Source organism: Gymnoscopelus microlampas, assembly GCF_963454915.1.
Source record: "Gymnoscopelus microlampas genome assembly, chromosome: 5".
Classification (NCBI taxonomy): Eukaryota; Metazoa; Chordata; class Actinopteri; order Myctophiformes; family Myctophidae; genus Gymnoscopelus; species Gymnoscopelus microlampas.
The window spans coordinates 34,136,725-34,160,412 of NC_139942.1; the positions used below are offsets into that span (position 1 = coordinate 34,136,725).

General features: G+C 41.2%; 2 protein-coding genes across 2 annotated transcripts; one reads left to right on the forward strand and one right to left on the reverse strand.

The window, feature by feature from the left end:
* On the reverse strand, window positions 1-9,707 carry LOC311046425 (uncharacterized protein). Its single transcript, XM_084058717.1, has 12 exons — window positions 9,412-9,707; window positions 7,516-7,649; window positions 4,998-5,113; window positions 4,587-4,673; window positions 4,427-4,464; window positions 3,505-3,638; window positions 2,981-3,056; window positions 1,743-1,859; window positions 1,290-1,352; window positions 1,067-1,153; window positions 790-967; window positions 1-659 (listed from the first exon to the last, which is right to left on the reverse strand). Exons 1-12 carry the CDS (start codon window positions 9,531-9,533, stop codon window positions 462-464), a joined length of 1,350 nt encoding a protein of 449 aa, XP_083914843.1. The 5' UTR covers window positions 9,534-9,707; the 3' UTR covers window positions 1-461.
* A 7,578-nt stretch (window positions 9,708-17,285) lies between these two features.
* On the forward strand, window positions 17,286-22,309 carry LOC311045051 (retinoid isomerohydrolase-like; the record flags this gene model as incomplete). The annotated part of the gene is made up of 14 exons (XM_084056863.1): window positions 17,286-17,296; window positions 17,919-18,001; window positions 18,239-18,389; window positions 18,532-18,639; window positions 18,955-19,096; window positions 19,414-19,561; window positions 19,946-20,027; window positions 20,248-20,380; window positions 20,491-20,630; window positions 20,768-20,897; window positions 21,078-21,192; window positions 21,573-21,667; window positions 21,761-21,872; window positions 22,164-22,309. 14 exons carry the CDS (start codon window positions 17,286-17,288, stop codon window positions 22,307-22,309), a joined length of 1,596 nt encoding a protein of 531 aa, XP_083912989.1.
* Between the last annotated feature and the right edge of the window lie 1,379 nt (window positions 22,310-23,688).

A 23,688-nucleotide genomic window follows, 5' to 3' on the forward strand; every position in this document is an offset into this window, starting at 1 on the left:
TGTAATTTCTAGGTTTTATTGTACAAAAGGAAATCACAGAACATTCCAAGTTCAGATAGCATATCTAGCATCTATGTTGTAAGTAGGGAAAGTGGTTGCAGTACCACAATACTCAGACGTAACAAGCTCAAGTAATAAAAGCAAAGCAAATGGCAAACTTACATCCAGTTGTACAGTAGTAGATTAAATTTACAAAGCAGTAAAAATGACTACTGCTTTAAAGCAATGTACAGAACTATACGATTAAGTGTCAATATCCGGTGAACTGAAGATTCGGCCTTACACAAATACAAAAGGACAGCCAAGGCTACGTGGAAAAAGCAATAAGTTTCAAACACTTCACATTTGAGAGTTTTTATCAAATGATAAAAGAAAAAACCCAATAACGTAATGTTCACAATCAAAATGGAGGGATCTGTGTGGAGGCTATACAGTGTGGCAGAGATAGAACAGATATGTACTCAGTCGCTGACATCCATGTCGTCCTGATCATCCTGATGGTCATCAGCTCCATTGACCTTTGCCTGCCGTTCTGTGCCATTACTGTCACCCTCTACCGAATGAGGAGACGCGGCCGAGTCATCAGAATCCTTCCTGTCCACCAACCGTTCCTTGTCGCTATCGTAGCCTTGCTCCTCCTCATCGTAATCTCTCGTGACCTGTTAAGACACCAATACAGAATGTACGTTTCCCCAGGTACATAATGTAGTGGTGTGGTTTACAGCTAGCTTTGTGGTGCACTATGGGGAGAATATACTGAAAAAACAGGTATCATTGCTAGGAGCCTACCTTTACATCTCCTTTCTCTCCATCAGATGTCCTGTCCTGCTCCTGCTCCTGCTCGTGGTCTTTGTCTTTGCTTCTCTTCTTTTTGCTAACGGAGCGTTCACGCTCCTCGCGGATGCGGCCTTTGTCACTCCGGCGGTCCTTGTCCCTTTCCTTGTCCCTCTTCTTGTCTTTCTTATGTCTGGATGTGTGATGAGGAGAAACAGTCATAAATTAAATTCCCTTCACTTTAACTATGTTGTGATGTCAACGTGGAGACAGTGAATAATATGAAACCAACCTCCGTGGAGAAGGAGACCTGGAGATTTTCCTTTTGGGGGACTTCTTAGGGGACCTGCTGGGGCTGCGACTTTTTCTGCGTCTTCCTCTATTGAATAGCAGCATTTTTTTTAAAAGAGTATAAACCATAGCAGTACTATCAGTGAAGTTCCAGGACAAATAAAGCTGCATTTCATGAACTGTATTGTTTCAGACTGCACAATAAGCTTAGTACTTGTACTCACCGACTCACACTCCGGGACCTCCTGGTTGTGCTGTAGCTTTTAGGTGGCGTTTTAGATTTCTTTCTGTGAATAACAACATAACAATCATTAATGTAATTTTTCATGAAAATGTCTGCACGTAGACTAGCCCATGCTTTTTTTCCCCAGTAAAGGTAGCAACACAAATAAATGACCTTCCCTTTATTTTCATGTGTTGGTAGCTGTCATAAATTATAATGGCCTCACGTTGATTACGGTCGTGGAACAGCCAAAATCATATGTTGTCACCTCAACCACATGTCCACACCCTATTGTCCCTTTTCTGGGCTGGGATTTGTTTTTTGGCGTATACATAAGGTCTGCAATGATGCACAATGTGTCACAATACGTTGTGAGCTTGCCTATTTTCAGCAAACAACTAAGTATAGGGTGTAAGTAGTAAAAGCAATACATTGAAATAACGCTGTTACAAACCTGGACCTGCTTTGAGATTTCCAGCCTCTGTCAGGGGACCTCCTTCCTCTGCGTGGGCTGGTGGTGCGACGCCTGCTCCTGGAGACCGAACGACGCTTCGACCGGCTCCTGGATCGCCTGAAATTCACAAACAAAAGATAATCCTCTCGCTCTGTCTTCGGTCTCGCTGCATACAAAGCTTCACGTGAATCACGTCACAACTGCAACCACTTTCATCCTGCCGTCCCTATTCAAGGATGTCGAAAATAGCAGATCTACATGTGATGCCTTGTGAGGTTATAGAGTGCGCTATTCGTCGTATGACAAAGTATAGCTTAAAGACTAGCTAACATGATATTACATGTACAACAAGAGTTGTGTGGGTCATAGTGGGGAAAGCATCGAACACACAGAACCTCTAATCTCCACATGCCCTGCAGGTGTGTGTCTTTTACCCAGCTTTGAGCTCTGGTTTTGTGCATTGATGAGTATCATGACTCACCTGGATGTCATGTCGGTCAACAAAAGTAAAAGAAAAAACAGGGCAGTGCTGAATCAAGTTCATTGAATTTGATATTATATTTCAAATGGAACAATTGAACATTATCAGTTCCTAATCGCACTAATTACCGTTCATTATTGCAAACAAAAGCTACGTATTTGCAACGACGTATGCAGCTACGTGTCAACACAACAGAGAGCGTGTGCATCCGTTTATATACAAGCTTTAGTGTAGTTTGCTTGTTTGATGTTAACAGTCTCTGTAGTGCTTTCACCACAAATGCAGTTACTTCTCTGTGGTACTCTTCAGTTTTCCATTTGGTCAGTTTTCCCTTTATTACTAACAAGACTAGGGTGTCGTGCTAGCCGTCACTGGCTCTAGATGCTAACGTTGCTAGCACTGGCTGATGTCTTGTGCTCTTGAAGACAGCAAGACATCAAACTGTACACATTTTCGGTGTAATAAGCGCTAAAATAACAGTCCCCCATCCTGATGAAAATGTATATGGTGCGTGTACATGTGCGCAAATGTAACACCCAAGATTCAAACCCAAGTCTCCCGCCTAGGCAGGGACACTAAAGCCAAACATCTTAGCCACGAGCCCAAGAGGGAATCCCCCTAGGCCAGCCTGGGAGAGGTATTAGGCACTGAACACCTCTGCTACACTCAAGATTGGACTTTTGATATAAAAACACACAATTGTAAAGCTTTTTTCCCCCAGCTTGTCTTGTAAGTGGTTAACAGTAGAGATGGTTACCTGTGTTTTGAATGGGACCTCCTCTTTCTGGACCTTGACCTGGATCGGGAGTGCTTCTTTTTGGTCTCCTTATCTTCTGGAATCGCCAACAAAAAATGTACATTTGTTAGCACAAATATTTTTAATTGTGGAATTTACATTACATCCTAAATTAAAATTGAATTAAGGGAGGGCCGGCCGACGGACCTCATGTCACATGACTCAGCCATAACCATATAAGGTGTTCCCAACGCAGCTATGCCCAAATATGGCATGTGTTGTCTAATCTCAATATGTCATCATGGCATCAGGCGCAATCAAATTAGTCAGCTCCATATATGGGCACAAAAGGGGGCATGCCCATATATGGGCATATACTGATGACATCAGGGATCTCCATATATGGGCATACAAAGGACAAGGACTGACAGATACAGAGATCTCCATATATGGACATATCAGGGGTGCGACGTAGGTGAACCTCTAGTATATAAAAAAAGCCTTTTACATTGCATCACATTATGGGAAAAACACTGGCCACTCACTTCCTGGTGGGTCGATGGCAGCTGAGATCAGCGACTGGGCCTCCCTGACTCTTTTCATGGCCTCTTCAATCTCTCTATTGGAGTCAGGCTTCATGCCTTGGTTCATGCTCATGCCCATAGCCATCTGATTCAGTCTGAAGGAGAAAACATGAATCACTAATCCAATCATGGAAGGATAGTCCAGTCACCAGTGTTAACTTTACAATTACCACTGGTATGTCAATGTAGAACGGTAGGACTTCCACATTTTCTATCTAGGACAAACTTCTTATCTCTATATTAATACAATCGCCTTGTGGTTCGACTTCCTGTAAAGAGGCGGTTCTCAGTGCAAATAATATTTTCGCTCAGTAGCGCACCACTCTCCACCTGAAACGGACATCACTGCCCTTTTGCACACACAGTGATGCGCTTAAGCACAGCTTTGTTCTTTCAAGGCTGTGCGCGTGCGTGTGTGTTTGCCTTTCTAATTTCTTTGCAAAGACATAATCATGTGTGTGTCTGCGTGCCCCTCTCTATTCCACCAGACAATAGTACACAGTACTATCGTGTGTCTGTGTGTTTGTTAATCTGCTTCTCATTTCTTTGCAAACGCATCATTACAACGGCGTGTGTGTGTGTGTGTGTGTGTGTGTGTGTGTGTGTGTGTTGTTACTTTTTCCGTTGCAAAGCGGTAATTAAGGCTACTACCTTTATTATAAACTCCCTTCCTCTCTGTTTGGAATAGTACTGCCCACCCTCAGTCCCCTACGCAGTGACTGGGTGTGTGTGTGTGTGTCTCGCTTAATAGTACACAGCCTATATTGCAGGCTACTAGATGTGAAACCTCTAGTACAGACATAATCTCAAAGGGTAAATCAGTGCAAAAGATGGCACATAAACCATTGAAGATGTATTCAACCATTCCTTTACAGCTACTTACTTTGGATCTGTCATGAACTTAAAAAACTGATCAGCCGCCTGCAAGGAGATGTGAAGAGAAGGTCAGATGGTACTTTTGCTTTTAATAAATTAATTTAGTTCAAGAATGCATTGAACTGTGGAGGTTTTGGAATACTAATACGCCAAACAATATCTCCTACCTGCTGATTCATATTGGGTCCCATTCCTGGGAATCCAAATGCAGCCATAGCATCCATACCGGGAACTCCAAAAGGATTTCCTCCCATCTGGGGGAGAAGGGGGGGGACAAAAGAACCCAGATTCTTAAGAGTTTGAGCACATGGAATGAGTATCTATCCATGAGCTGAAATGTGTCACAGTGTGGTGTCAACACTGCCTAGTAGCACAGTTTTAGTTTTACATTTCCATAGTAAGTGTGAGTGTCAATTTCATGCTCACCACCACATTCAATATTTGTTCTGTTAAAACAAATTATAACTAATAAAGTTTCTCAAACATGGCATACTTCATTAGCACATGGACACCACGCAACATTAATTTATGCCAAGTAGAAATCCAAACATTTGCAGAGAGGAAAGCTGAACTCATACCTGTGCATTTTGCATTGGATTGGGTGTTGGAAGTAGTCCCCCTCCTGGCATAGCTCCTGCAACAGCATTTGCTGGCGCCAACAGTGACAAAGCTTTAGCCTCATCTGGAATAGAGCCTATGGGAAAACAAACGGCTATATTAGGTCAAGAAGACAATGTTCACTTAAACATCAACTACAGAGGAGAGACATTGTAAAAGAAAAGAAGAAAAAAGAAAAACTTCACATGGCACCATTTTTTTTTTATTAATGTATCATCTCAACATGGTTATTACCTTCTAGATCTGAGAATTCCCTTAATTCATTTAATCATTGCAGTGGCATAACTATTGCTGGAAAATATCACACTACTCCAATGAACACTGCCAAGAATATATCACCTGAACATGTTTTTTAAGTCATGAACCAAACGTTAGCAAGCACAGCGGCTTCTCCAGTTGGGTGTGCCCTCAATTTTCATATAGATGTTTACTGAAACAAGCGACTCACGTTGGCGGCTTCGCTACTAAAAGCACACAGAGAAAAATCGAGATACACAACACAAGAGAGAATTTCAGGGATTTGGCAAGAATACTTTACAGGCTGTCAATTTACTAACCCATAACACAAATAGCATAGGATATAGCGATAATTAGACCAAACGATAAATAGAAAAATCTGGGTTAATAATCTTGTGTTCTGTGCAATAACCTATTATTCTTACCTGTGACTGCGTCAATTTACCTATCCTATGCATGAACTAACCAATTTGATAAATTGTCCAATTACCTTAATTTGCACTGTATTTTATATACAAAAACAGTCCCAAATGCAATAGAAATATTAACGTTAACAGGAACTGACCAATTTCATAAATTGTCCAATTACCTTAATTTGCACTGTATTTCATATACAAAAACAGTCCCAAATGCAATAGAAATATTAACACCTCAACATAAATAATTCTTAAAAAACAAAACAATTATCCTTCATAATAAGACACATACAGCCTAAATACAGACACATTCACAACAATGACATGTTAAACTTTTTTTTTTTTAAAGGGCACACTGGAGAGAGAATTTGGCTGCAGGAGACAAAACTGTTGGGTGGCATTTTCAGCAGGGCTGGTATACAGGAGTGGCTGAGCCATGAAAAAGAACTGTAAAACACAACAACAAAAAAAGACCACTGTTAAAGAGAGAGTATTGCACCAATATTGTGTCATGTCGGGTGGGCATGTAACACAACTGACGACAAGATGCAGAAAAATCAACGCCGAAGAATGTACGACAAGCAGAAGGGAGTAAGTAATTACTTTTAGCAGGGTTGAAATAAATTCTAGATTGTCACGCGTGCTAACCCTCAGCCCCACTCCCACACACTACCTTTCTTTTTTTTGTGAGCAGTATACGACAGCTGAGCACTCACTGTATACTTCTCTTACCAGTTAAGTTGAACCTGAGCAATAGAACATGCCTACAGTTACAGCTCAGTATATCAGCACCCTTACCAGTTAAGTTTAACCTGAGCAATATTACATGCCTACAGTTACAGCTCAGTATATCAGCACCCAGTTTGCTGAAGTGCTTTTTACATTAATGCTGTGGCCCATAATTTACATTGTTTGTTCTCAGGGAACAACATTTGGCCATCAATAAAGCAACTAAGGATGGTGCAAATGCTGCAGACTGACCCCTAATTAGACTATGCCTTTGATGCTCAAGCTATTTCATACAATCAACTACAGTACCTAGAAAGGGAAAATGAGAGAGAAAGGAAGACAAGGCAGAGAAAGAATAGATGACAAAAGAGAGAGGGATGGGGCTTGAATGCTTGCTGGCCTTTGCAAATGTCTACAATCCCCTGTTGGCAGGCAGAGGACCACTTTCAGCCATCAACGAGGGGGCTGCTTTTTGCCTTCTCCACTACAAAAGTCACACACACACGCGCACACACAAACACACAAATAACAGAGAGAAGTTTAACAGAGAACAGTGTGATACGGGGGAGAAAATAAAAAGCATGGTTAAAGTGTTTACACAACTTTATTCCTTCTTTTTGAAGTGTCTCTGCAGTGCCCACAGCGTCCTACACCTCTGAAGCAGATGTTGGTATACTGTGCCTCTTAAATGCCTCACAAACAGAGGTGGCATCTAACAGCTTGATTTTTATATTCCTGCTGGAGTTACTACTTTATGGGTGGTGCCACCCAACCACAGTATACCAAGAATCTGAGTTGGAAGATCTGCTTTGAATGCCTCGTCCATGGTTTTGGATTCATAATAATGGCTATACTATGGACAAAAAAATATACAGAAGAAAAAGGGGGTTTCTTTGGTGGCATTCATAAGATTATCTAAATAACCTCATGCTGCAAGTTCAAAAGTGAATCCAGTCATCCATTCAAACCAAAGGTGAACTATTCCAATTTCTTTTAAAAACGTGTTTAGTTGTTCAATGATGCCTCACTATCCCAGAATGGCGGCGTTTTCGATCTGAAATGGACACTCATATATGAGGATAATTAGAACACAAACCTTCGGCAAACGGGACAACAATCAGTGCTCTGTCCACAAAGACGGTGTTGGTCAAATGTTGAGACACACCCACGGACTCTGGCTCCTGGAACTTCACGAAGCAGACCCGTGATGTCACTGGCATCTGTGAATCACTATTAGGGAAAAGAGAACATTACACCAAGCTTAATATACAAATAGCCATCATAACCATAGACGTGTGTTTTATTACAGGGCTGGGCGATATGTACAAATCAAATATCACTGTATATATTGTAGCGACCCCACAAAAGACCGGGCCGTAACTTGCTACTCCAAGGGAGCTAGCTCTCTTGGCGTTGCATGTTACCTGCCGGTCTGCCGAGATGGAGGCCAGGGTTGGACTCCAGCTCAGGTCACAAAACGTTACAATATTTTTTGTTGTTGTTGTTGTTGTTGTAGAGCAGCTAGTTTTGCCATTATAAATACGTATAAAATAGGGCTTAAGTGTTTTAAAACAGGAAATTACGATATCAAAAATGAAATGCCATATGATGCCATTAATTATTATGCAGAAAATAAGCTCTTATGATTAGCATAAACTTAAGACCTAAGTTCTATGGGAAGCATCAATTACACCCCTTAATTAAAGCCATTATGCACCTATATAATTTCCTTGTATTGTTATATCATAAGCCTTTGTTTGCTACATAGAGATGGCCAGGGTAGGTTCAGTCTTTTATACAGGTTGTTGAAAATAAAAAACTAACAAAAAGTTTGTTGCATGTTAAAGCTGCATTCCGGAACTTATTTTAATGAATCGAACGTTTTTCTAACCAATCTAGTGTGCTGATGATTACAATATAATGACAAGCATAACTGCAGTGGTCTGGAGGTGGTCTCTCTACTCTTCTACTGAGAAATGTAGGCACTGGTGGGTAGGAGTCAGACACCTCTGACTTTTACTTTCGTATTGAATGTATCGAATAAATATATATATATATATATATATATATATATATATATATATATATATATATATATATATATATATATATATATATACACACACACACATACACACACACACACACACACACACACACACACACACACACATACATATATATATACTTGACTCTTGATCCAAGGCTACTTCAGGTAGTTCTGCCTGAAGCCCATAGGGCAATATCTTCCCGATACAAGCGTGGATTCCGTCCTGGCGGAGCGGTAGAAGTTTAGTCTCCTATGCGGGAGAACCGAGTTCTTCAGGTCAGACATGGAACTTCACACAAAGTGGAGTAAAGTTCAACGGGGCCGCCAGGCGGGCCTTGGCTGACAGTAACGTTAGCTGTTTAGCTGCCATTCTGGCTAGCCTGCTGCAGGGTTAGTCTAGATCAGGCCAAGGAGTCAGGACCCCTTATCAGAGAGACAGATGAAACAGGGACCCCCACTACTGTGTTGCAGATTCAGGGACCCCCACTACTGTGTTGCAGATTCAACTTTTTCATAGGTTTCATGGATAGCTTCATAGACTCGTTAGACATGATCTTTTCTATTGATATTTTGGATTCATGTTAATGTGTATTTTCAGACAGTTAATCTTTAAATTACAGCCTCACTATTTTGTCAACTTGGCCGTTGGCTCTGTACTTGGTCGGCTCTTTTCCCCTCTACACCAACTCTCCAAAAAAGTAGCCGATCTCAAGCTCACAACGCCTCGCGCTATTTTTCGGCTAATGTTCCCCATCATCACACAAAGATTTGACGGGGCCCCTGTAGTTACTCTGAGGACCCCCTAGGGGTCCCGGACCCACTGTTAAAGACCCCTCAGGTCTAGAGACTGTCCATGCATTGAGAGAGACGGACCAAATACATTATAATCACACCGTAGAGATGAAAAGGCAACGAGACACCATTAAAGCATCCACTACTTACTCTGGAGGAAACAACTTGAGCTCGTCGATCGTTCCCAGGAATCCGAACAGCGTCCTCATCTGCTCCGATGTGGTGCTGGGGGACACGTTGGTTACCTGAACTACCTTGGTGGAGTAACTCATTTTCGCGACTAGAATATAACCAAAACAATACGACTAACAACTCACAATAACGGCTAACACCAAGCCAGATGGATTACAGCAACTTGACTCGAGTAAAGAGTCAATAGTTCGCTGCTTTTCGCCTACAGGATGTTGAGTTCCGCCGCCATGTTGTAACTGTCTGTCTCTGTCAACCAAGCGCATGCCAGTGTTGCCAGATTTTGGGAGGAAAAACAAGCCCAAAAGAAGAAGCGACTGGGTCACACTTCTTTAACCTGTTAGACGTCAGCTATTTTGAAAATTGCAATCTACGTCAGCTATTTGAAAATAGCAGATATACAAGCTCACAACGCGTCGCAATGCGAAGCGTTGTGCGCTGTTAGATCTGCTATTTAAACAAAAAAAAAGTATTTGAAAAAAGTGCAAAATGTGGAATATTTTTGAAACGTGATTCCTTTTTTTGTAATGATTGTTATTCAGCATAGGTAGTCGTTGGGCAGTTATAGTAAATACAGTACGCATGCCCTTTTATTTTTCCTACATACAGAAATAAACAATATAATAAAAAAAACAATTCAGGTTCAGTTCCAACTTCCTTCCCTCATGAAACGTGATTCCAACACAAATCTCGAATGAGGGTGCCTGGAACAAAATATTTTCAGATCGGGGTCCGCGGACAAATTCATATTACTTTGGGAGTCCTTGACATGAAAAAAAACCGCAACCCGCAACTACCAACATCTACAAGCGAATACAAGTCGCATATGCAGACATGGCAACACTGGCGGATGCACTTTCAACTTTGCAGAGGAGGTAGAGAGCCTAGACCCCATAGTACGCAGGGACGGTCACACTGTGATTGGTTGGCAACGTCCAACTAGCCTATCACAGCCATCACAGCACGATCCATCCCGTCGAGCTATGGAATCACACAGGACATGACCAGGAGGGGTCACTGCTGAGCGACAGGCACAACAACACGACGCAAGTCTCAATCCACAATTCATCCAAACCTGGTTAAAATAGGTGATTGGTGGTCATTTACCAACTCTATATCTGTAATCTCACGATTTTTTCTCTCTCTCTCTCTCTCTGTGTGCGTGTGCGTGTGCGTGTGTGTGTGTGTGTGTGTGTGTGTCTGGCCTGGCCATCTGCACTTTTGACTGGCCACTGGCCAGGGTTGCATAGCCATTAGTAGATAATGTGGTAAAGTGCATTAATCTGTGGGACTATTTGCCCTTGTTTAAGGAGAATTAAAGAGTCCAGGCATTCCTTCTCCTCAGTTGATTTTATTAAGGAGAGAAGAGAATTACTTACATGGTTACATAGGACAGGACATGGCAGCTTTCAGCAGGAAAGAAAGAGAAAGAACTCAACTCAGGGTGGATATTTATACCCAGTGTGTATGCACATGCATGCTGTTTTCTATAGGTTTGTGCACGAGGTGTATGTGTTCTGATCCAGATGCCTTAACTGTGTGTGTCCTGTGGGTATGGGCATGTATGGATGTACTTCAGTGTGCACGTAGGTGTGTGTGTGTGTGTGTGTGTGTGTGTGTGTGTGTGTGTGTGTGTGTGTGTGTGTGTGTGTGTGTGTTACAAATGCTGAGACTATGTGTGTAAATGTGTATGTGCTAAATTAGGTAGTTTGGTGTGTGTGTGTGTGTGTGTGTGTGTGTGTGTGTGTGTGTGTGTGTGTGTGTGTGTGTGTGTGTGTGTGTGTAAGTCCATTGTGTGAGTTGGTTAAAACAATATAGTGGTCAGCTAAGGTAAGATGTCCCCTTAATACTGGACATCTGGACCTCCTAAGAGAATGGGCCCTTATCTCCTATGAAAGGGTTTAAGGTTTCTGTAACTAATCGGGAATGTCTAGGCCAACTAGTATCAGTTTTAAGGTTGACCAGAGTAATCAATGGACTATGTTTATTAGGCCTTCATTAATAATACTGTATGCATGGTTATATTGTAATGTGAATGCATCACAATATGGGTACTGGTATATTAGTGTATAATGATATATGATATTATGTATGGATACATGTATGTAAGTTCAAGGACCATGTGCTGTTTAAATGACTGTTACTCATTAACCATCAGAGATTTCTGTGTGTGACATCCTGCGGGGGATGAGTGTCTCTAGGTCTGTTCTTTGTGTGGTTCAAATCAGGCCATGTGAGTCCTTATGTGTGTTCATCTCAAGTATTTCTAGACTATATGCTTATTCTAAGATACTACAATGATAAAGGCATAAGTGCCATGTACAATCGGCAATATGGGCATATACAACAGAATTAAGTTCACTTGTTGGACTGTTGCTGGAATTGTTTCCTATGTCTGCTCTCCTTTCCTTTTAACACAATCACAAGGGAGCAACGTTCTGCCTGCATAACTTTCACGTCATTATTACACGCCTGCATAACTTTCACGTCATTATTACGTGTTATAATAGATCTATTTTGGTTTGGCTCAGAAGCTGGCTTCACCAGAGAAAGTGGGTAAGTGATGGATTTATTCCAATCCCTGTGTTGAATAGTATTTCATCTCTTTAGTTCTTAGTCCAACGGATTGCAAGATTCAGAATACTGATTTGGGAGTCACGTGGATCCCAAGAATGTATTCATTCTTGGGGGGGGGGGTCGGGGGGCGCTGTAAACACTATTGCCACATTAGATGAAGGATGGTTGTAACACAGTCCATTAGATTTTTACTTTTGTCAACTTGTGGAGTCAAAAGGTTTCTCTTGAGGCCTAAGCCAGAGGTTCTAAAGCTAGGTTGAAAGAAGTGCATGCACACATTCCAATGCAAACGACAGCTCAACAGTAAAACAAATACAATCCGCATCTAAGTTTGCATTCCTGATGAGGATCGTCTACATCAAAATGTTGAAAGCAGCAATAAAAAAGGAGCTGAGAACCAGTGGGTGGATTTTATTTGTTTTACTTCTAATGATATGTTGTTCATCTTCAGAATACTTTTTATGGTTTCTGTATATCTGCATAATCAATGGAAGCTTAATATCTTACGGAAGGATATCTGAAGCAATTATTGTTCCTCTAAGATGCACTAGTATGCAGCAAAACATGTCTGATGTGTTTAAGAGTATTATCATTAATTGGATGAGGTATGTTTTTAGGACTGGCTAGCCCATCACAGACCTCCATACTAATGATTCTTTTTCCCAAGAGACTAAAAACAACAACATGGCCTTTGTTCAGCCCATGCTGAGTATTATCCCTGTACCTGGATTATAGTTGCTTTGAGAGGAGCCACTGCAGGCAGTCTAGGTTTCAGACCATAGAAAAACAGACACATTTCACCCAATTACTACCATCCAAAACAGCTACGAGGCAACAAACTGTGATGTTGGTCAAAAGACAATGAAAATATATTTGACCCTTTATTTCACACTTTTTGTCTGCTTTTTGGCAGACAAAAATAATAATAAATATAGCTGCAAGCAGCAATGAGCGGTTTCGAGAAAACTGGCAGAGTGGCAGACTGGCAGAGTGGCAGACTGGCAGACTGTGACAGACTGGCAGACTGGCAGACTGTGACAGAGTGGCAGACTGGCAGACTGTGACAGACTGGCAGACTGGCAGACTGTGACAGACTGTGGCAGACTGGCAGACAGACAGACTGTGGCAGACTGGCAGACTGGCAGACAGACAGACAGTGACAGAGTGGCAGACTGGCAGACTGGCAGACTGTGACAGACTGGCAGACTGGCAGACTGTGACAGAGTGGCAGACTGGCAGACTGTGACAGAGTGGCAGACTGGCAGACAAACAGACTGTGACAGAGTGGCAGACTGGCAGACTGGCAGACAGACAGACAGTGACAGAGTGGCAGACTGGCAGACTGGCAGACTGTGACAGAGTGGCAGACTGGCAGACAGACAGACTGTGGCAGACTGGCAGACTGGCAGACAGACAGACAGTGACAGAGTGGCAGACTGGCAGACTGGCAGACTGTGACAGAGTGGCAGACTGGCAGACTGTGACAGAGTGGCAGACAGACAGACAGACAGACAGACAGACTGTGACAAAGTGGCAGACAGACAGACAGTGACAGAGTGGCAGACTGGCAGACAGACAGACAGTGACAGAGTGGCAGACAGACAGACTGTGACAGAGTGGCAGACAGACAGACAGTGACAGAGTGGCAGACTGGCAGACAGACAGACAGACAGACAGACAGTGACAGAGTGGCAGACTGGCAGACAGACAGACAGACAGACAGTGACAGAGTGGCCGACTGGCAGACAGTGACAGAGTGGCAGATTGGCAGACAGACAGTGACAGAGTGAGAGAGAGGCAGACAGACAGACAGACAGACAGACAGACAGACAGACAGGCTACCAGGAGTATGTTTGTAACAAAGTAAGAATTCCAAATAATGATCACCTCAATGCATTGTTGGGGACAGGGATCAAACCAGCGACCTATGGATTCACAGGCTGCCTCTCTTCTTATTGAACTAGAAATATAGCCTCCCTGATGGTGTCTGTTGATATCTATAGGTTTTTCAGTCCGTTATGAACCAAGCCTCTGTTTTGCTAACTACTCTAGATTACTGGTTGACAAATATTTAGCAATAAAGTTTTGTTTTGTGTTCTTGGAATGGAAAGTAGTGAAAATAGTTGATCTACAAGCTGACAATGTGTCGCTATCTGAAAAGTTGTGAGATTGTAGATTGGCTATTTTCACAAGAAAGTATGTTGTACATAAAAAAACAACTAATCTCAAACAAGCATTTCATGTTATTGTTTAAAAGTTGCACATGTCTGAATTAACAGGGTCATGTTTTGTACAATGCAATTTAAATGTAAACTGTAATCAGTGGGATTTGAACCAGGGACCTTCGGCACATGAGCCTCACACTCTACTGGTGGAGCTATTGAATCCACAGGATCAGACAGTGAGAAAGGAGAATCTAACAAAACAAAACAAAAGGGCGAATGAAGTACGTCATGCATTAAAAATAACTACTTTCAAGTATACATTTCTCGTTATTTTTAACAATTGCACATGCATTTATTGATACAGTCATGTTGTGTGCAATGCAATTATAAGTCTACATGAGGTGGGATTCGAACCGGCGACCCTCTGGTTTCAAGGCAGATGATTAAGCGATCAAGCTATTGAACCAACACACCTGAACCTGTGAAAAAGGGCCTCAAACATTTATTTGACACAGTTTCACGCAAATTGCTCAGAAATCCTTGGTTTAAATGTTTTTCAAACTGCTCAATACATTTCGGAATGGAAACTAGTGAAAATAGTCGATCTACAAGCTCACAACGCGTTGCTATCTAAAAAGGTGTGAGATTGTAGATCAGCTATTTTCACAAGAAAGTATGTCATACATAAAAAACAACTACTCTCAAAAGCAATTCATGGTATTGTTTAAAAATTGCACATGTCTGAATTAACAGGGTCATGTTTTGTATAATGCAATTTAAATGTAAACTGTGACGAGTGGGGTTTGAACCGTGGACCTTTGGCACATGAGACTAACACTGTATTGATCAAGCTATTCAATCCACAGCCTTGGTCAGTGAGAAGGGAGAATCCAACAAAACAAAAGAGGGAATGAAGTACATCATACATTGAAAACAACTACTCTCAATAAGCGTTTCATTTAACAATTGCATGTTTATTCATTGATACAGTCATGTTGTGTGCAATGCAATTGAGTTGAGGTCTGCATGAGGTGAGATTTGAACCGGCGACCCTGTGGTATCAAGGCAGATGATTAAGCCATTGGGCCAACAGACCCGAACTGATGAAAAGGGAGTTCACACACATGACACACTTTCACGCAAATTGCTCAGAAATGCTGGATTTCAATGTTTTTCAAACTGCTCAAAATTGCAGACAATCTAAGGGCGGAGCTTACTGGTCAAAGTGATAGATATGTTCCTCATTGATACAGTCATGTTGTGTGCAATGCAATTATAATGAAGTCTACCTGAGGTGGGATTCGAACCAGCAACCCTGTGGTTTCAAGGCAGAGGATTAAGCTATCAAGCTATTGAACCTACACACCTGAACTAGTGAAAAGGGAGTTCAGACACATGACACACTTTCACGCAAATTGCTCAGAAATCCTGGATTTAAATGTTTTTCAAACTGCTCAAAATTGCAGACAATCTAAGGGCAGAGCTTACTGGTCAAAGTGATACATGTGTTCCTCATGAGTCAAGGCACATGTGTAAGCAGGTTTAACGGCTGTCGGCCAAACGAGGCATGACTTTTGCCTGTTTAAAGTTTGCATTTTCAAAAAATTGCTATAGCGCCCCCCTTTGACCAATTGGAGTAAGATTGGTTTCAGTGATACTTGGAATGACCTTCTACAATATTGCAAAGTGTCAAACAAATGCGAGTCTGCATGTATGTTTTAGGGCCAAATGAATAATTGTCATAAAACTGCAATTTTCATTGGCTTATAAAAGCTTAACGTTTTCACTTATGGAAAATCCGCTTGCTCACGTCTGTCGGCATTGGTCCAAAGTTCATGTGTATACAGTTTCGTACAGATTGCTCAATCTGTACGAAGGAAGAGTCTTTTTTACTGCTTTTCATAGAATTCGAAATGGTGGGAGATCTAAAGGTCAGAGGTCAAAAGTCAGAGTGTGAAAGTTGTTAGGCATGAGGAGACGCATGTGTGCATCGAAGTTTCATGGCTGTGGGTCAAACAGGGCATGAGTTGTACCTGTTCAAAGTTGGCATATTTCAATTGAGTGCTACAGCGCCACCCTTTGGCCAATGTTTGTGAGTTTCGGGTTTTCGCCGTTTGGCATAGCCCTCTACCATATTGCCGAATTTCATAAAAAGTGACCACGCGGTTAGGCCAGAACTGGCAAAACCGGCGGAAGAATAATGAACTCTTACAGATGTAATAAGGCTTCGAGCCTATTGGCCTCGAAACCTTAATAATTATAATAATTTTGGGATTCAGCAAGTTTTAAGTCATTCTGCACATTGGAACAGAAAGCATAAAAAGGGCCTTAGAACATGAAGCATAGTAGCCAGTGCTTTCCCGCAAAATAACAACATAATTATTTCCGGGTTTCTAATAGACAGAATGTAAGCATTTTACATATACAGTATACAAACTGTTAATCTATACTTGCCACACAAATGGATGGTACATCTCGGGGATAACATGCAGTTTAACCACTTAAACCCAATACTTGGTTGACTGGATCGGAGTCCATCAGGGCTCTGTACTATAGTGACTTTTCTGTTTTTGCTCTATACTAAATAATGAGTTGCGACGCGTTGTGAGCTTATAAATCGGCTATTTTCAGCTAAATATTTCTCCAGAATACAGATGCTGGGGTTTAAGTGGTTAATGTAAGCCCAGACATCGTGTAAGTGCTATTCGGTACCTCTGCACATGTAAGGCACGTTAAGTATAGCTTGCTGGGCTAAATGCAAACAATTGAAGCTATTGAAAAATCACATGTACTATTGCAACACACTGTAACGCTACCAGACGTAGTTCTAATTGTGTGAAATATTCACTGCCACAAATCCGGTTTCAAAAGGGAAGCCAATGAGTCAGCTGGCAAATGGTGTGGTAATGGGATTTCTTGTCACTGTGCAACATGATTGGCTGGGAATGGTGTAGGGCACTGAGTGTAGTTACTGGGAGAGGGGCAGCATGTATAAAAACCCTAAATCCACCGGGAGAGCCAAGACTTCCATTTCAGAAGTGACCAGAGGATACTTGTTAGAGTGTTTGTCTGTTTTCACAGCAAGAAGGAACCATGGTCAGCCGGTGAGTTAACAATTAATATCACCTATTCCTGATGGAATTACATACTGCATCTCCCTTTGCATATATTCATATATTAGATATTCTCAATTTATTTGAGTGCATAAACAATGTACAGTTGCTCTTTTTCGAATACACTTTTTTTGCACGTATGCATCATGCCTGCTATCGCTAAGACATTGACTCAACTCATCTTCAACTTTATTGTTACATCACAGGTTAACAGGTGTAAAACGTGGCTGAAATTCGTAAAATCATCCTACCATCATTTTATATTTTCAGATTAAACAGCACATAATAAAGTAGACATGGACTGACATCTTCATAATTTAGTATTTAGATATTTGTTGAGATGAAGTGACTTTTTCCTGCTGCTTCCAGACTGACAGGAATACCCAATGTACAGCAGCTGAATATTTAAGGAATACTTTGAGGATTGAAAGTCATATTGAACTTTTTAGACCCACTAGTTGTGCTGAGAGACTTTGAACTTACAGTAAAATCCTCTGTGTTCATTTTACTCTAACGTAATGTTCCATTTGTACACTCTGATGAACACTGAGGATATTACTGTGTAGCGATATCTGGCGGTTTGATTGATAAATCTCTTTTTTGTCTTTTACAGATTTGAACACCCAGCTGGTAATTACAAAAAGATCTTTGAGACATGTGAGGAGCTGTCTGAGCCAATACCAGCAGTAATCACAGGTTTGTAAGCATCTCTCAGCCTTCAATGCCACTTCAGGCCGTTTCATATTGTTGTTTCCACATTCATATTTTAACCAACTTAACCCCCATCCAAATAACTGGGCCTATGCTTTACCATAATCTAAGTGAGCATTCCAAGCGACAATCTTTTTTTTTTTTTGACAAATCTGTGTTTTTGTTGTTGTTTTTAAACCGTTGTATCTGTTGATACTATGTAATTATATTGGTGTTCTACAGGCAAGATCCCTTCCTTTCTGAAAGGAAGTCTTCTCCGCTTAGGACCTGGCCTCTTTGAGGTTGGAGATGAACCTTTCTACCACCTCTTTGATGGCCAAGCCCTGATGCACAAATTTGATTTTGTGGATGGGAAGGTCACCTACTTCCGAAAGTAAGAATACATGCTTGTTCAGTGCATTAGCGAGTGAGACATATTTCTTTTCATGATTCTGTCGATTAGATGGAGTAGATGGAATGTAAATTGTGAATTGAAATGTAAATCCTCAATTTGACTCCTTTTCTGCTACGTTTAGGTTTGTCAAAACAGATGCTTACGTGAGAGCCATCACAGAGAAGCGTGTTGTCATCACTGAGTTTGGCACTTTTGCCTACCCTGATCCCTGCAAAAACATTTTCTCCAGGTTTGTTGCTAATGAACTATGTGCTAAGAAATGGTGGCCTCCTGTTTTACCCACCCGGTAATACAATTGAACTCCCATAATGAATTCTGCCAGTGGTGGAAAGTAACAAAGTGCATTTACTCAAGTACTGTACTTAAGTACAATTTGAGGTACTTTACTTAAGTATTTCCATTAATTGATACTTTATACTTCTACTCCACTACATCTCAGAGGCTTTACTCTCTGCATGCTAAATATGTCTTTGTTTTAACTACCCCAGATTTCATTCATGATGTTAGTCGTGATTACCTGTGACATATTTTTCTCCATGTGCAGGTTTTTCTCTTACTTCAAGGGTGTTGAAGTGACAGACAATTGCCTGGTGAATGTGTATCCAATTGGTGAGGATTATTATGCCGTAACAGAAACCAACTTTATCACCAAAGTCAACACTGATACATTGGCAACACTGAAAAAGGTACATCAATATAAATACCTCATACAGGCAGATACTGGTGTCAACTAGTAAAAATGTCCACAATTTATGACACTCACCCTGCATATTAAACAAACTGCTTGTCCAAGTGAAATGTACGTAGATTGTTACACCATTATGTGCAAATCCTGAGTTTCAATGCCATAACAAGCCAACACTGGGCCCCAAAGCAGGGTGGTCATGGTAGATACGCTCCTGCTGAGTTTTAATTAATCTCTGAGATTGTAAATATGCATCAGATACTCAAGATTTTACAGGGTGAAATGAAAAAACATATACTCCCTTTAATTTCTGTGCAGGTTGATTTGATGAACTATGTCAACGTCAATGGAGTGACTGCTCACCCCCACATTGAGAAAGATGGGACTGTGTACAACATTGGAAACTGCATGGGGAAAGGAGCAACACTGGCCTACAATGTGGTCAGGACCCCAGGCACCCAGAAAGGTGGAGATTGAGATACTATGCTATCAAGGGAAATTATTCAAAGGTGTCTTAACAGGCCAATGGTGTAAGTGGAGAGCTGTGATAAAGAGCTGTAAAATAACCTCTTCACACATCATGTAGGAAGCTGATTAAAATATATGAACCACTTAAGACCTATTTTGCTTCATCTGCCAGTGACGGTGTTGCGTGGAAATAGCCCATGCCCAAAATAGAGGTGTCAGGTTGAAAGTGATTAAATATTTCTACAAGCTTTTCTTGTCTGATGATGCATCTTGCTGGTTGTTTTCTTTCTTTTCTAGATCCTTTTATTGGATTTGAACAAATATTCCCAGTCAAATAGTTGCTAGTTGTTTTGAATAGCTCTCCTGTCCTTTGTGTCCTCAGACAAGTCTGACTGTGTCCCGAAGACCAAGGTGGTGGTGCAGTTCCCCAGTCATGAGAGGTTTAAGCCTTCCTATGTGCACAGGTACACGATTTACTTAATGAACACTGCATGTTGCATCAACATTGCATCAACAGTTTGATTTTTAACTTACTGAACATTGTATGCATACATTATTGCATCAACATTGCATCAACAGTTTGATTTGTAACTTACTGCACATTGTATGCATACATTATTATTGTGTTTGATGAGCTAATTGTGGGGGTGGTGGATGTTTTTATATTCTCTTTATCAATCCCAGCTTTGGCATGTCAGAGAATTACTTTGTCTTTGTGGAGACCCCAGTCAAAATCAACCTGCTGAAGTTCCTGAGTGCCTGGAGTATCCGAGGCTCCAACTACATGGATTGCTTTGAGTCCAATGAGGCCCAGGGGGTAAATACTTGTATATGCAGTATGTAAAGTTCAGAGTTGGCTTCTTTTGCATCATTCTTAATGTATTATATCATATTATCTCTGTATCTGCTTTACCCTGCATTTTACAGACACTTTTCCACATAGCCAGAAAGGACCCTGGAGAGTACATTGATCACAGGTTCAAGGGAGCACCCATAGGCATGTTCCATCACATCAACACTTATGAGGACAACGGCTTCATTGTTGTTGACCTCTGCGGATGGAAAGGGTAGTTATCTAACCACCTTTTTACTTGAGGGACATGTCATTGTTTAGACTTTCCTAGCCATGGCAGGTTCCCTTGAGAAAGCTGCTGATATGTGGGAAGAATGTCTTTTGTTCATCTTTTCTTTTCTTTTCTTTTAGTTTTGAGTTTGTATACAACTACCTCTGGCTGGCCAACCTGAGAGCCAACTGGGATGAAGTAAAGAAGGCAGCCATGATGGCACCCCAGCCAGAGGTGCGCAGATACGTTATTCCCCTGGACATCCACAAGGTGAGTCGCCTTTTCAAATCATCTGTGTGACCTCCAATTTCCCACCTTTCTATTACATTTTAGTTGTTATGGCAATACCCCCCCCCCCTGCCCGCCAATGTGGTTGGTTGGCAATCTTGATAATGTTTTGATCAATGTTATAATTGTTCTTTTCCTTTGCTATGCATTGATGTCATGCAGGAGGAGCAGGGGAAGAACTTGGTCAGCCTGCCGTACACTACAGCCACAGCGGTGATGCATTCTGATGGACACATCTTCCTGGAACCAGAGGTGCTTTTCTCTGGGCCTCGACAAGGTAACATTGTTTGCAAATCATATGTCCTCAATATTGTAAAGCACCTGGAGATGCCTTTTTCATTTGTAAGTTGTTATGTAAAAACATTATTATTATTATTTATTAATAATTGATGATCCTAAATAGGATTCCTATTTAACAATGGCTATGCATGCCTGTATATCCTAATGGTGGACTTGGTGGTGACTTGAGTGGTTTGTTATAGATAGTATATTCATATTGTGTGTGTGTGTGTGTGTGTGTGTGTGTGTGTGTGTGTGTGTGTGTGTGTGTGTGTGTGTGTGTGTGTGTGTGTCTGTGTCTGTGTGTGTGTGTGTGTGTGTGTGTGTGTGTGTGTGTGCGTGCGCGCGCGCGTGCGCGTGTGTGTGTGTGTCTTTCAGCCTTTGAGTTCCCTCAGATCAACTATCCGATGTGTGCAGGGAAAAACTACACGTATGCCTACGGCCTGGGTCTCAACCATTTCATCCCTGACAGGGTCAGTGTATTAAAAGAAAGTTGTCAATCAGTGGTCAGTGGGACAGCCTGAGCTCATAAAACAAACATCAACCTTTAACTCACCTGTGTGCAGATCGTCAAGCTGAATGTGAAGACCAAGGAGACGTTGGTATGGCAGGAGCCAGACTCATACCCCTCAGAACCCCTGTTTGTGCAGAATCCTGGGACTACCGGCGAGGATGACGGTATGTCAATCACAACAGAGATCAAACAGAATGATTGATAAACATACAATACATAACCACCTGAACCTTAGCATTGCTATTCTAGGCATATCATGCTAGATGAACATTCTGGGAAAATAGCTGATTTGCAATTTTCACCAAAGAAATGATGTGCAGAAAAGGGGAGGGTACAGACCCCTGGGCAATTTCGGTCAAGGAAGAGTATAGAGTTTAAGTGGATAAGTAGAGACTGTTAAGAGGGGAAAATTACAATATGTGTCTATTCTAAGATTGTTGGTACTGTACCTACAGGTGTGCTGCTGACCTGTGTTGTGGCCCCTGGCGCCCAGAGACCAGGATATATGCTTATCCTCAATGCCAAGGATCTGACCGAAATTGCCAGGGCAGAGGTGGACTCCACCATGCCTGTGACCTTCCATGGGATGTACAAACCATAAACATGGCATTTCTCAGGTCCACACAAACAAGTCAACCATTCCATGGTATCAACTAACTCTGCATTAAAACAAGAATAAACAATATCATGATCAATAAAAAGTATTTCATTTCCCCTAGTAATATTGATTCAGGAAGGTTGAACATCTGTTAAAAACCTGACATTGTTGGGTGATGGCTTTTTGTAGGCCTTTTTATGATCACTGTATGAGATATTTATATAAGTTTATAAAATCTCAAACAAGAGTCAATGCAACCATAATGTTGTGCCAATAATGGAAATCAGTGGATTTGTTTTTTCCTTGTCACTTGAATACCTCCTTGTTTGAGTAAAATAAAACTGCTGGTTATTTTCTTAGCTAAAACTGGGATGTGTTTGTAATAATAATTTAAGCCACAAGTTCCTATTGTTCCAATTGAAATAGCATAAAGGTTCAACCAGTACAAAGTGCTCTATTCTTCAGGTAGAACTCAGTTCTTGAGATTGAATGTGTTTGTGCCAAACAAAATCGGATTAGGGATTCATTTGAAACAGTCACGCTTACAGCGACACATTGCTATACACATTACTATAGGCCGATATACATTGCCTGGTATTTTTCAATGTAATCTTTCCACAAAAAACCTTTTGTTTCTGTCAGTGTTGTTCACCAAAACCATGCAGATCTTGGCTGAATGAGCCATTGCAGCCCAGTAAAGCTGATTAACTGTGTCACAAGTTAATCTCATGAGCAAAGAGGTATGTAGTAACTAATCACTCTAGTGAGAACATACAAATAGAACATTTTTGCAGCTAATGCAGACATGAAATGAAACATGAATTATTATGACCCCAACTAGGCTACATCAACTAAAAACAAAACGTTTACTGCATGGTGACAACAATCCCCATTCCCCACACCTTCTGTTTAACTAGTGTGAGAACACGTGTTGCCACCTACTGGGAATTTGAGGTTACTGCAGCATGAAACCAGTCCTCAATAGTTATAGCATGTTTGGTTTTTGGAGTCAAGACCTGCATTTGCAGCTCAATCTTCAGTGGGTGAAATGATAAGAACAGAAATGCATCAAAGTAACTCACTGATCTTCAACTGTTGTAATCCTAGATGCATATATATTTGTGCATGACAAGAATATCATGGCTAATTTTATATTGAATGAACCATTACTACATTAGTCATATGTTCATGCCCCCTTCTTGGTGTTAGCATTGCATAAATGTATAGTGATGGAACAGTTTTAGAAATTCTGTAATCATGCTTCCATAAATATGACCATTGTCCTGCATTGAGCCTCCCTTGTAGGCAGCTAGCACATGCAGAGCATGATCCTTGACAATTTATTTCTAACTTGTAATAAGGCAATACCAAAGTGTGTGCTT